Source organism: Podarcis pityusensis (assembly GCF_964106645.2).
Source record: "Podarcis pityusensis genome assembly, chromosome: W".
NCBI lineage: Eukaryota > Metazoa > Chordata > Lepidosauria > Squamata > Lacertidae > Podarcis > Podarcis pityusensis.
The window spans coordinates 24,474,414-24,489,216 of NC_138045.1; the positions used below are offsets into that span (position 1 = coordinate 24,474,414).

Here is a 14,803-nt window from a genome sequence, read left to right on the forward strand (position 1 = left end):
TCCTCGAAGTCAAGTCGCAACTGTATTAACGGTGTTAAGAAAAAGGAAACAAACTTGCAAGACGTTTCCGTCTTGCGAAGCAAGCCCATAGGGAAAATCGTCTTGCGAATCAGCTCAAAAAACAAAAAACCCTTTCGTCTAGCGAGTTTTTTGTCTTGCGAGGCATTCGTCTTGCGAGGTACCACTGTATTTTTGCACGGCTGAATCAGGAAATGGCATCCGTTTCTCTCCATCAGGTCAGGTTTTTGTGCTATGTTGATTTGAAAAAAATCAGATCTTGTGACAAAATCGATTACATTTTTGTGGCATTATCAGCTGATTTTTGTCAACACGTATCATCCTAAATATGTTTTTAAGAGAAAAAAATGTTTTTCCAACAACCTATATTGATTACCTGATAGAAACATCGATTTCTGTAAACTGAATGGTGGGCACTGATAAAGGTAAGTACACGTAAATTGCATGTTGCTTCACCATTTTTCAAACTTCAGGGCTTGAACTTCCATTTCTTGGAACTCCTGGAATGCTCAGCGGCAGGGAGGTCTCTCTTCAGAGTCCAACAGTAGTCAGCCATCATGACTGCGTCCCAGCGACCCTGAGACCTGGTCTCCATCTCTTTCATGTCCTGATGGAATCTCTCCCCCTGCTCGTCACTCATTGAACCCAGGTTCTCAGGAAACCGGTCCATATGTGAAAATAGGTAGTGCATCTTGACGCTCATGTTGCAGCCCAGGTTTCTGAAAGCAGTCAGCATGTTGTTGACAAGTTCTGCGTAGTTTCTGGCCTTATTGTTGCCAAGGAAGTTCTTCACTACCAGAACAAATGCCTTCCACGCTTCCAGTTCCACTTTGTTCATTGAGTTTCCGAACTCTGGATCTCTGATGAGCTGACGGATCTGAGGACCGTCAAAGATGCCAGCTTTCAACTTCTCCATGGTCAATACTGGAAAAGCCTGGCACAAGTAAGTGAAGCAGTCACCATCCTTGTCCAGAGCCTTGGTGAACTGCTTGATTAAGCTGAGCTTGATGTGCAGCGGTGGGAAGAGTATTCTGTCTCTGTCCACCAGAGGGTCGTTGATGACGTTCCTTTTTCTGCAAGGCACCAATTCCTCCCACACAGGCCAGTCCTTCTTCGTGTAATGCTGAGCACGGTCCCTACTATCCCACATGCACAGAAAACATGGGTACTTGGTGAAGCCAGACTGTTGTCCCAACAAAAAGTTCACCATCTTCAGGTCAACACAAATAAACCACTTATGCTGATCATAACCAATTTTCTCCAGCACATACTTCACCGCTTCATAGTTCTCCTTCAGTGTACTCGAGTGAGCCAGGGGTATAGAGGCAAACTGGTTGCCGTTGTGTAGCAGAACACATTTCAGTGATCGCTTGCTGCTGTCAATGAACAGTCTCCAATCTTTGGGTTCGTACTGTGGCACTCCAAGCTTGAGCAGAAGCTGCGCAATATCTGCACAGTACACCAAGTCCTTCTCTTCCGAGAAAAAACGGAGGTACTCTTGATGCCTGTTGCGGAAGAAGCTGATGCGAGCACTGTCAGAGAGGAGGTTTTTTTCCTTCAATCTGGATGCCAACAGTTCGGCAGAGTCCTTTGACAAGCTGAGGCCGCAAACTAGATCATTCAACTCCTTTTGGGAAAATGGATGTGGAGCATCATCTTCAAGAACCACTTCTTCTTCTTCATGTCCTTCAATACTGGAGGCATCTTCGTCACTAATGTCAGGAAGTTCTCCGAAGATAGGCACTGGAATTTCATCACAATGAGCTACAGGACGACGTGCTGATTGAAGATCAGGATACTTGAGGCTGCTCCAGTTCAGTCTGTTGATCCCAGTCACATCAACAGCGCAGAAGTAGCAGTCAGTGACATGGTTTGTTGGCTCCCTCCAAACCATGGGAATTCCAAACAAAAATAGTTACAAATTAGTCATAAGTTGGCGCATGCGCAGGTGGAGTTTCCTATACACTTCGTGGGGCGGCTGCCCCATTAACTTAGTTTTGATCCCCCAACTTTATGCTTTGCCGCACCTATTTATAGAAGATTTCGAGGTTTTATGACTTCAAACTGATCCCTTTTCAACATAATCACCCAGAACTATGGGACCTGAATACTTCTTGTCATTAAAATAATCATTTCCAATCAAAACAATTATTCAACATGGCATTTTACCCCCACCAACTTCTTCTAAAATGCTCCACACAAGCGTACATCTGAACAAAAACGTAAAAAAAGACATGTGGCCATAGCTCAAAAACTTGACCTGATTGAGCAAAACCAATGTGATTTTTGGATTCAGTGCATCAGATTCGTCCTAAATCAACTGAAAAAATGCAGACAACAAATTTGTTGTTGACCAGTGTTATCGAATGCTTTTTCAGCATCAGTAAACATTAACACAGCTGGTTTGTCATTTCTTACCTCTAAGTGTTCCAATATATTAATAATATGTCTTACATTATCTTTTAATTGCCTGCCTGGTAAGAAGCCTCCTTGGTCTTTATGAATTAGTTCATTTAGTATTATTTTTAATCTGTTTGCCATAATGTCCGCAAATAATTTGTAATCATTGTTTAACAATGATAGTGGTCTGAAATTCTTGACATTCAAATGGTCTGTGTCTTGTTTGGGGAGCAACCTTATATATGCCTCCTTCCAGGAATTTTGTATTTTTCCTCCTTGTAGGATAGAGTTCATTACTTCACAGAGAACCGGTAACAGCTGTTCACTAAGGGTTCTGTAATACTTTGAGGTAAGCCCATCCGGTCCTGGGGCTTTACCTTGTTTCATCTTCTTTATTGTCCTTTGGAGTTCCTGTTTTGTTATTGGGGCGTTTAGCTGTTCTTTCTTCTGGAGGAATCTGTTTTCCTTTATGTGTTTCCAACTATCTCTCTATTTTTTTTATGTCTTCCTTGTCTTTCCTGTAAAGTTCCTTATAAAATCCTTGATAGGCTCTTATTTCTTTCGGGTCTTCCGTCAATTGTTCTCCTATCTTGATTTTATTAATTGTATTTTGACTTTGACGTTTTCTTAGTTGCCATGCCAGTAGTTTCCCAGTTTCCTTAGCTGATTCAAAATACTTCTGTCTCATTAATTTTAATTTCCATTCCACTTCTTGGTTCACCAACATGGAAAACTGAGTTTGTAACATTTTAATAGTCTGTTTAATTTGTTCATCTTTTGGTTTTATTACTAATTTTTTCTCATTTTCCATGAGTTGAGTCAGGATTTCCTCTTTTCTTTTCTTTTCTTTTCTTTTCTTTTCTTTTCTTTTCTTTTCTTTCTTGAAGCTGTTTTGCTGTATCAGGAAACCCCTCATAACTGCTTTACTCACGTCCCACACTATATCCAAACCAGCCTCTTTGTGTAAATTCCAATCAAAATACTCCTTTATTGCCTCTTTTGCTTTCTCTACTATTTTTGGGTTCTCAAACAATGTATCATTCATCCTCCATCTGAAAGAAGATTGCTCTTTACCTCTCAATTCCAAATATATTGAATTGTGATCAGATTGGGTTTGTGGAATAATCTCATTTTTACTTACTCTTGGGGCCAATTCTTTAGATACCCATACATAGGCTATTCTGCTTGAGCTTTGATGGGGTTCCGAGAAAAAAGTGAACTGTTTTGTAATTGGGTGTTTCAACCTCCAAATGTCTATTAAGCCAAAATTTTCAACCAAATCAAAGAATGTCTTATGAAGTTTACCCTCTTTTATACCCTTTTTCTTTGACATTCTACCTATTTCCAGCATTACCACTCCACTGCAATCCCCCATCAAAATTATCTTCTGATCCATAAAGTCCATCAATCTTTCCTCTAATCTCTTAAAGAATTCCGCTTTTTTCCATTAGGTGTGTATATTCCCACTACAATTAACCTCTCGCCCTGCAGCGTTATTTGTACCACAATCACTCTCCCCTCCTCATCTTTAGAAATCAGTTTAGGATCTAATCTCTCCTTTATATATAAAACCACCCCTCTTTTTTTATTAACATCTGAAGTTATGAGCTTTCTACCCAGTCTTTTATTAATCAAAATGTGTCTATGTTTTTTAGCAACATGGGTTTCTTGTAAACAGATTACATCAAGATTCCTTTTTTTCAAAACATTTTCAACTTTATTTCGTTTAGATTTCTTGTTAAGCCCATTAATATTCCCGGTTATCAATTTCAACGTCATTTCCTTAATCTACTTTTGAGACAAAGAGATGAATTAAATTTGGGTGGTTTTGTTAGTGTTGTTTTCCTCCTCTTCCTCTTCTACCTCTTCTTCTTCTCCCTCTCCCTCTCCTTTGTTTCTGTCTTTCCTCTTCTTTTTGTTCTCTTCTTCGACATACAGGTCTGCTCCGGTGGATCTGGGACCAACAAGGCTTCCTTCCATCTTGCCTAATTCTTTCTCATATCTTCTAGAGAATTTCTTTACCTCTTGGAGATCTGTTAGTCTAAATCTTTTGTCTTTGTAATAAAAAGATTCCTTCAGGAAACTCCCACCTATGTTGGATTCCATTTTTCTTCAGTAGAGTCACCAGTTGTTTGTATCCGTCTCTTTTTCGTAAAAATCTGGTAGGAATCTCTTTAAAAATGATGATTGGTCTTCCATCAATTAATAATTTGTTATTATAACTCATTCTCAGAATTGCATTACTCATCTCTAATGAATTAAAAAATTAATCTCCAGGCAGTTATTGGGCTTTGGCTTTTACCGATCTCACTTTAATTCTATACACATTCTCAATTGTATATTCAATTTCTTCCTCCTTCATATCCATCCATCTTGCCAATTCTTTAATCATTTTTGCTTTTATATCTTCATTTGTTTCTTCTACTACCCCTCTAAATTATAAATTTCTTTGCTTCTGCCTCATTCCATCAGAGCCATGTTGTCCCAGATCTGTTCTTGTATTTTACTAACCTCTGTCATTTCCTCTTTAATTCTATCTGTCTCTTTCCTATTTTCCTTAACTTCCTTCTGAGTTCGTTTTGCTAGCTCTGCCGTTGTTTTTGATCTAACCGTTAAATCTTTACTTTTTTTTGACAACTCCCCCCCACCCCCTCTATTTTCTTATCCAGAGTTTCTTGTACTTCTGCCAGTTTTTTCTCCATATGTTGTTCATTTTGTTTAAACTCTTCCTTTATTTTTAACCATAAAATGTCCAAGTCCTTAGTTTCTTCCTGTTTCGACTGTCTTCTATCCCCTGGCGTTCCTCCATTCCACCCCCCCCCCCTTTTCCCCCTGGCATTTTTAAGCATATAACTCAATATTATACTTTCACCACTAGAGGGAGCATGTACTCCAAAGAGCCGAAAAGCGAGTTAATGACAAATTGTAATTTGGGCAATGACCCTTAGGGGTCCTCAGATGTTTTCCCTTCTCTTCACTATAGCTTTCAATTTCTTTGTCTTAGCCACACACTTTAAAGATCACCCATTTAAATGCACATCAAGTACTGTCTCAAAAGAAAAGGAAAGGAAAAAAGAAGTAATACAAGTCAGAAATATATAGACCTTGTCCCAACTACTGTCTCAATTTAAAGGTCCTTTTCTGGTCTTCCGCCACTTGTTGGCTCAATCCAATTTATAGATCCAGGTGGAGTTGTAATCCAATCAGGGAGCCAGGGAGGTGATTTTTCTAGCCACTCGCAGGCTTAATCCTCAAAGGATATTTGGGTATAAAGCGTTTTTCCAAATTAAATTCCTCCCTTATCATTCCAGTGGGGGTATGAGAATGATCACAGTTTCAATTCAAACCTCTTCTATGTCCATTTAATCAGAGATGAGAGGCTTAGGGATCTCTGCAACACACTTTGAAACTTTTACTGCTCTGTCCCACTTTCACTTGTCAGTCCCTTCCAATGTTGCCAGCATTCCCCTCTGTTTTATATAAAGTTTTATACAAAGTATCTGAGTCTCTGGGCTGGAGCTCAGCACATTACTGTTTCTCCCACCGAGCCACAAAGTCTTCGCAAGAAAAGAAGAGAAACAAAGTCCCTTTTTAACTCTTTTCCCTCTTTCAATGTTATAAAATGGTGTTTGCCTCAGTGCAGTGCCTCTGAGGAGTTTCAGTTTTACACTTACTCAGCAGGAACTTTCACTTCCGCCTTTGTTCTTATGTCTTTGTTCTCTGCACCATCTTTACACTGCAGCCAGGACGAACTCCCTTTTTGCATCCCTTGGCTGGTCAAATTCTTTGAATTCCTCCCGATTGTCAGTGTTTAAAAATATCCCATTTTTCGGAATTCAATTTTATCGTGGAAACTTGGCACTTTCATCAGAAGCCTGAGACTGCACAGCGTGAGGTCCGAGGTGCTTCCCCTTCGCGCCCGCAGCTCTATCCTGTCCTCGGATTATTATTTAAACCCAAGAAGCAGGAGAGCACGTCTGGGCGCCACTGGGTGCTCCGTCCCTCAAGGTATTCCTCTTGAGGTTCCAAGGTCTGCAGGGTACTTGCGGACCTCTAAAAAGCCCCCGCGCTGCTCAGAATTCCCCGAGAGGCTATTCCGCACTTCTTCATGATGTCCCTGCCAAACCGGAAGCCGGCACTGCTCATACTTTTGAAAACCAATATTTTAAAAAAATAAAAATACATTAAAAAAAAACCACCAGTGTGATGCAGCAGCAAAAAAGGTTACACTATTTTAGGTTGCATCAACAGAAGTATAGTGTCCAGATCAAGGGAAGTAATAGTACCACTCTATTCTGCCTTGCTCAGACCCCACCTAGAATATTGTGTCCAATTCTGGGCTCCACAAGCTGGAACGTGTGAAGAGGAGGGCAACCAAGATGATCAAGGGTCTGGAAACTTAAGCCTTACAAGGAGCGCATGAAGGAGTTGGGTATGTTTAGCCTGGAAAAGTGGAGACTGAAAAAAAATAGCCATCTTCAAATATCTGCTCTGGAGGGTAGGACTCGAACCAATGGCTTCAAGTGACAAGAAAGGAGATTTCAACTAAACATTCGGGAAAAATTTTTGACAGTAAGAGCTATTCAACAGTGGAACAGGCTCCCATGAGAGGTGGTGGACTCTCCTTCCTTGGAGGTTTATAAAGAGAGTTTGGATGGCCATTTGTCATGAATGCTTTCGCCGAGATTCCTGCATTGCAGGGCGTTGGAATAGATGACCCTTGGGTACATTCCAGCTCTAAGATTCTATTATTCTTGCTAGTAGTTCTCACATGCTCATGTTTAACCAGTGCTTAAGCAGTAGCAAACTGAGGTGCTGCATGATATACAACTCCAGATATTGCATGTTTGAAGAAATGTTTCCTTTAAGAGTCCAGTGGTGGGGAACCTGTGGCCCTCCATATGTAGCTGAACTATGACTCCCATCAGCATGGCCAATGGTCAATGGGAGATGTAGCCCAGAAACATATAGAGGGCAAGAGGTCCCCCCACTCTTTAACTCAATCAACTTAAACTGGGTGATTTTTGGAAGCTCTACGATTACAAGACACTTACTTGGAACCTGCTGCCCAGGCTGTTGCCACGTCTGATAAGTGCCACCCCAACCCTGCGTCATGAAGGTCTGAGGACCGCTGTGGAGGACAAGATCATTAGTGATTGAAGGGAAAAGGAGCTGGTCCATCCACAATGATGTGTCCATATTAAAATTTGTCAAAAAGGGTTGAAACAGACCATAGTATGCACAAGATTAGCTCTGGACTCGTTTCACTACCAACTCATCAATATTAAAAAAGAACACTGATTCCAGTGGAGTTTTTTTAAAAAAAAAAATCAGGTGTAGGGAATCTTTCGCTACTTCCCCCCACATGTTGCTGGACTACACCTCCCATGAGCCCCAGCAAGCATGGCCAATGTTCAGGGATGATGAGAGTTGTAGTTCAGCAACATGAGGGCCACAGGTTTCCCATACTTGATTTTAATTAATGGCAAGAACATTCCCTGCCCAACCAATAATCCAAGAGTCTTCCTGGAAGGTACCAATGAGCTTTATGATGGGAAGGAAAGTCCCAACTATATTTATTGGCCATCCAAGGCTGCATGTGGCCACAGCCCCTGCCTGTCCCTCCCCCCTCCCAATCCAGGCACCTCAAAATTACAGAATTTATTTAAGTTTCTCAGGGAAAAGCATAGACGACTTGTTCTTCTGTAAAAGCATCATGAACCCAGGATGCTGCTTAATGCTACCATCACAACTACAGCTATATTTGGTGGGCCGGGGAGTGGGGAGGATCTAACGGTGATGGGAATGCAAGCAAGATGGCTACGTACTTTTGGTGAGGTGCAGCAGGTGCTTGATTGAAGGGGCTCTGGCTGAAACCCCCAGGGCCACCCAGACCAGTACACTGGAGAAGGAACAAACAGGTAATTAATTGACCTTTCTGTCACTCAGGCTACAAGGTAATTGAGAGTGCATCTAAGAGTTAAGGAGCTGTGGAAGGCTTCTCAATATGAATAATTTTATTTCATTTAACAGATTTATAAACAGATTCATGGCCAGAGGCTATTCAAAGCAGAGTACAAGATAAAATAGGATAAACACAACAAAACCTGCTTTCTAAAAAAAGCAATAAAATCATTCCTACAAACCTCTAAAAGCAATCAATTCTTGTATTACAAATCCTGAAGAAACAATAAAACTGTAGTTGCAAATAATTAATATTCCATAAGTGATCAGGTCACCCAAAGGGGAAAGTCTTCTTAAATAAAAAATGCCTTCAAATAGGCATCTGAACACTGTGACATTAGGTGCCTGTCTAATTTTGCTGGTAAATGACCCCAAAATTCTTATGCAAGGTACATAGTGAGTGTTGAATGGGGCTCTGGGCCACAAAACAATTTTCCTGTCTGTACAGTGGCAAAAATGTTGTTGGCATCCATCTGTCTCGAGAAGTCAAACCGCTGCGTTAGCAGCATCAAATCGACCTCTTCTGGGGTGCAAGCCTGGGCAGTGTGTATGGAGGTCCTGGGCCACCCAGACAACAAAATCCACCTCTCTGCCTTGAGATGTGGTCCAAATGAAAGCAGAGCAATATATTTGGCACCAGCTTGGCTGCAGGAGTTGCCCGAAGTAGGCATACAAGGCGCCATCCAACCATTTTAGGGACTCCAGTCTGGATTTTTGTAGGTTTACTCCTTAGCATTTTCTTCTCTCAAAGGTGTAATGATGACACAAGAAAATTATGTAAATGTTTTGCTATCATTGGTCTTTAATGTATAGTATGATTGTGTGTTGTGCAAGGGTTACATTCTGGGAATGGCGTATCTGTCCCTGCGTGACCATCTTTACCTTCTAAGCAAGGCAGAGAGTTTAAAAGCTCTTTCTGTGCCAAGCTTGTGTGCAATTAATTTGCAGGATTTCAACCAGTTAGTTTTCAACCACACAAGGTTGAAATCACACAAGTTAATTGTGTGTAAGATGTGATCATACTGTACTGTAATCTGCAAAACATTATTTTATTTTTAAAAAAGGAAGAAGCAAACAGAAGGGAAGAGAAGGAGCAGCAACTCACACCAACTTTCTCATCTATGAGGTGTCTCGCAAGCTCAATCTGCTGGGGGACACCCCGAATGGTGAACATCCGTATGCTGGGGTCTGTGCTGGGAGGTGGGTTTCTCTGGAGCTCTACATGGGCCCCAGACTGTTGGTTTATGTTCTTGATATTCTCTCCACCTGCAAGGAAGCAAGAGGGGAGGAAGAAAAGGGAGGTAGAACCTGCTCAGTCTTCCACTTTATATTTTCAGCAGTTATCAAAGATGCGTGGAAGTAGGAAGATCCAATCACATGGATTAGATCAGTCCTTGCCACCCTGGCATGCCCTTCAGATGTTTTGCACTGCAATTCTCACCATGCTCTGGTCAGCATAAAAAATGCAAGCAATAAGCCAATCAAAATATCTAAAAACAATTCCAATACAGATGCACACTGGGATGAGGGAGCTCTTCCATAGGTGTTGGAAATACAACAGAGATTGTGCCCATCTAACATTCAAAGGGGGAGGGAATTTCAAAGGCTAGTGTCAGGAGTCCAGGTTCCAGCTTGATAATACAGTAACGTACGTAATTAAAAAGGAGGATTTATTGCAAAAACAGATAGCTCCGGATGGCTCTAACGAAGCCGCTGACATTATCACTCAAGATGACCCTTCTGAAGACTTCTTCCGGTTCCTACAGAAGATATTGAACTTTTGCACCTTTAATCTCTTGCTTTCCTTCCCGTCTAGCAGCCCTCCCATTCACCAACTCTTCAGACTTATTGGATCAGCTCCAGCCTCTTCCTTTTCTGATAGACTATCTCTGTGTCTGTTCATGCCTGTTTGAGCTTCCTGAGAGCTTTGGCTGTGTTCCAGCCTGCTCTCAGTCGTTCCCTTGGCAACCGGCATTCCAATGTCCAGGGGAGTCGGCACTGGCCGCTGTTCCACCTGCATCAAATCTAAACCTCTCTGTTCTGCAGCCGGCTGAAAAGTTCCACTAGGAGCTGGCTCATTCCTGACAGGTAGGGACCACAACACTAAATGCCTGATTCCTATATTCAGGGCCACCTTTTTTTAATTTGAAAAAAATAATAAATTCATTAGTAAGAACTCCCTTGTTTTTCTGTGCCTCTTGCTGCCACTGGGGGGGGGGGGTTAGAATTCCCCAAAGCCTGACACCTTCCTGGTGTCTCTATTTTCCAGGGAGAGTTCCGGAATTACAGAAGCCATACTGATTTCTGATTTGATCCCAGAATGTCCTGCTTGGCCTTTTTCCTTCCCACCATGTCTTGGATAACAATTAAAAGTGGTGTTTGTGTGTATAGGTGCAAAAATGGAGTCCTGTTTATACTGAAAATACAATACCTGCACCAAAGGAAGGAAATGGTGAAGCTGCCATATGAAGCCCTTGCTATTGTTTTGAAGGAGAATGCCACCAATCCACTTTAAATTCTTTAATTGCAATACTTCAGCAGCTAGCCATTTTTTAGGAAACACATTGACTGTTGATTCATTTATTATAAATGAAGCCTTACACTGCAAGCCTTTTCTTCTTCGGCAATCACTCGTAGCCTAATACTACTACTACTACTACTACTACTACTACTAATACCCTGCCCATCTGGCTGGATTTTCCCAGCCACTCTGGGTGGCTTACAGCAGGCAGGTCCAGCTACAAGTAGCCTGAGATCTACCATCCAATATCAAAAACTGGCAGTGATCTACCACACTCTCCCATTGTCATTCTTCAACTTAAACATATTATATTTGGCTGAGCTTATGAGAAAAATAATAACAAATGATAGTCGCTTCCATAAAACCTGAAAAGTTCATCCTAAATTAATATATTTTTAAAAATACATACTTTGTATACTTGTAATAACATAAGAAAATAACATTGAGGACAGGGTCCTATATAATCAGAACATGATGCACAGATTGTTGTTCACAAAAAGCTCATGCCATAATAAATGTGTTAAACCTTTAAAGTGCCCCAGGACTCTTGCTGTTTTTCAAATGAGTCAGGGGCACATGTCAACCACAGCGGTTTCCCCCATAGTTCGAAGCAGAAATTGGGTAAACTCAACTGCAGAGTTGACAGCCTTCAAACACCACCTTAAGAACTGGACGAAACCTGTAGAAGCCCTTTCCCCTGGATCCAACCCACCCCTTCCTTTCGAGTAAACCTAAACCAGCCCTTTCTCTCTTGGAGGAGCCAGCGCACACACCTTCCCGCGTGGGTGGGATGGCAGCAGCTAGGAAGGGTCCCCCCCTCCCTTGAATGTGAGAGAGCTCATCCGTTTACAGCAGGGAGGGAGGAGGAAATGCAGTCCTCTCCTCGAGGGCTGGATCCTGGAATGTCCAGCACCATCTCCCTCCCTCCCTCCCTCTCTCTCTCTCCCCAAAGCAGCCCTTTCTCTCAAGGAGTGCACTGGGAGCCAATGTAGATCTTTTAGGACCAGTGCTATATGGTCCCGGTGGCTACTCCCAGTCACCACTCTAGCTGCTGCATTCTAGATTAATTGTAGTTTCCAAGTCACCTTCAAAGGTAGCCCCACATGGAGCGAATTGCAGTAGTCCTAGCGGGAGATAACCAGAGCATGCACCACTCTGGTGAGACAGATTGTGGGCAGGTAGGGTCTCAGCCGGCATACCAGGTGAAGCTGGTAGACAGCTGCCCTGGACACAGAATTGACCTGCACCTCCATGGACAGCTGTGAGTCCAAAATGACTCCCAGACTGCGTACCTGGTCCTTCATGACCAGGCAGTCCCCACACCCGCCTGCCCCCTGTCCCCCAAAAACACTACTTCTGTCTTGTCAGGATTCAACCTCAATCTGTTAGCCGCCATCCATCCTCCAACCACCTCCAGGCACTTACACAGGACCTTGACTGCCCTCACTGTTTCTGACTTGAAGGAGAGGTAGAACTGGGTATCATCCACATACTGGTGGACACCCAGCCCAAACCCCGATGATCTCTCCCAGCAGCTTCATGTAGATGTTAAAAAGCATGGGGAAGAGGACGGAACCCTGAGGCACCCCACAAGTGAAAGTCTAGGGGGATGAACACTCATCCCCCAACACCACTTTCTGGACACGGCCCAGGATAAAGGAGCAGAACCACTGCATAGCAGTGCCCCCAGCTGCTCTAGACGGTCCAGAAGGATGTCATGGTTGATGGTATCAACGGCTGCTGAGAGATCCATGAGAGATCCACTATGGCACTTCTTTCGTTTCACTTTTACTTAACGTCAGATCACCCACGTCCATAGAGGTGAACACCAGGTCTAAGGAATGTCCGCAACTATGAGTTGGGCCAAACTTATTCAGGGACAGCCACATGGAGGCCATGCTTCCCACAAAATCCTGAGCAGCCCCTTGTAAGGTCGTGTCAGCATGGATTTGTATTTTTGCTTGCATTTCTGAGGGGACGTTCAGGCGTAATAGTTCTGATTTTGTTTTATTGATAAATAGTCCAGCTATTTCCCCAAATGATTCAATTTCCCTGGTGGCCTCTGACAAGGATGTCTCTGAGTCCAAAATCATTAGGGCAATATCATCCACAAAGAGGTTCAATAATATTCTACGTCCATTTCTTAATATTCCTTTTATTTTCTGATTAGTTCTGATAACACTAGCCAGTGCTTCCATTGACACTGCAGATAATAAGAGCATCCTTGTTTGGTGCCTCTTTGCATGCTCAAGTGTTCTGAGTCTTGTCCATTTACCTGTATTCCTGCTCTGCTACTGCTCTGCAGATTTTTAAAAATTAGTATAAGGTCATTTCCAAAGTTCACTTTAGATAGCAGCTGGAATATTTTCAATGAAATTTGTCAAAAGCCTTGTGGGCATCTAGAGAGGCTATTGCACAGGGTATTCCTAAGGCTTTTTCATTTTACGCTGCATTCAGTATTTTCTGTATAGGATCTGCTATGTGTCTATTACAAACCTCGCTTGAGCAATGTGGATTACGTTTGGTAGTATTTTGCCACTCTATCTTCTAATATGCTTGTTAATTCTTTTGCATCTTGTCCAATTAAGGAGATAGGCCTGCATGCTTCTAGATTTTCTGGATCGTTACCTGGTTTCAGTATCACAACAATTATAGAATCTTTCCATGATTTAGGCACTGTCTTGCCAGGCAATACACTGTAAAACAATCTTTGCATATGGGGCAATATCTCAGTTGTTTTTTGTTTGTTTGTTTTTAATTTTCCAGGTAAACCACCCATGTCTGATGCTTTATGTGGTTCAAGTTTCTTGATTGCTTTAGTTATATCTTCCAGCATTACTGGTGCTGCTAAGGACTGCTTTTGTTCATCTGTAATTTTCTCTAACATACTAGTTTCTATGTATTGTTGGATTGAACCCAAGTTCAAGTTTTCCTTTGTATATAGTTTATTATAAAATGTTTTGAATTGATTTCTGAACAATTTAGAATGAAATATTTGTGAGCCATTGTTTTTAGAGACCTGATTCTATTTTTGAGATTTCACTGTTTTAACTAATATGCTAATAATTTAGAATTTTTAGCACCAAATTCATTAAATTTTTGATTTAGCTATTGCACAGAGACAGATATTTTCGCAATTGCTAGTGTCTGTAATTCAGCTCTTTTCTGTATTTAATTTGCTATGTGATTTTTTTTGTTCCCAATTTGTTTATGCAGTTCAAGTTTAATGATCTCTGTCATTAAAGTGTCTCTCATTTTGGTTCTTTCCTTTTTAATACAGATGCTTGTACTTACAAATTCACCTGTAAGAACAGCCTTTAGTGTATCCCATAGTAAGGCCTCTTCATATTGTGCGGGATCATTATGGATATAAAATTATTCTATTCTTGCCTTAATTTTATCAAATACATCCCTTTTGTGTAAAAGGGCAGATTCTAATCTCCAAGTAAGCCTTTCTCTAACTTCTGGTAAGAGTTGCAATGTGGTTTCTAGCATACAGTGGTGCCTCGCAAGACAAAATTAATCCGTTCCGCGAGTCTCTTCGTCTTGCGTTTTTTTTGTCTTGCGAAGCACGGCTATTAGCGGCTTAGCGGCTATTAGCGGCTTAGCGGCTATTAACGGCTTAGCGGCTTTAAGAAAAAGGAAACAAACTCGCAAGAACTCGCAAGACGTTTCGTCTTGCGAAGCAAGCCCATAGGGAAATTCGTCTTGCGGAACGACTCAAAAAACGGAAAACTCTTTCAAAGTCTTGCGCGTTTTTCGTCTTGCGAGGCATTCGTCTTGCGAGGCACCACTGTAGTATGATCTGATATTATTATTGGTCCCATTGTAGCTTTTTAAATATTTGCTATTAATCATCACTTCTGCTTTTGAGATGGAGGTGTGAGCAGACACACTGAG

The 14,803-nt window shown here is 41.8% G+C and overlaps 1 protein-coding gene across 6 annotated transcripts in view; it reads right to left on the bottom strand.

The window, feature by feature from the left end:
* The window catches only part of LOC308467742 (far upstream element-binding protein 3-like), a 312,914-nt gene that overhangs the window by 86,988 nt on the left and 211,123 nt on the right, over nucleotides 1-14,803 (bottom strand). For all 6 annotated transcript variants that reach the window (XM_080989443.1, XM_080989441.1, XM_080989444.1 and 3 more), the window contains 3 exons: nucleotides 9,488-9,648; nucleotides 8,247-8,320; nucleotides 7,473-7,549 (listed from right to left, as the gene is read on the bottom strand). In XM_080989443.1, the coding sequence (XP_080845569.1) occupies nucleotides 7,473-7,549; nucleotides 8,247-8,320; nucleotides 9,488-9,648 (312 nt within the window). The remainder of the gene's footprint in view (nucleotides 1-7,472; nucleotides 7,550-8,246; nucleotides 8,321-9,487; nucleotides 9,649-14,803) is intronic.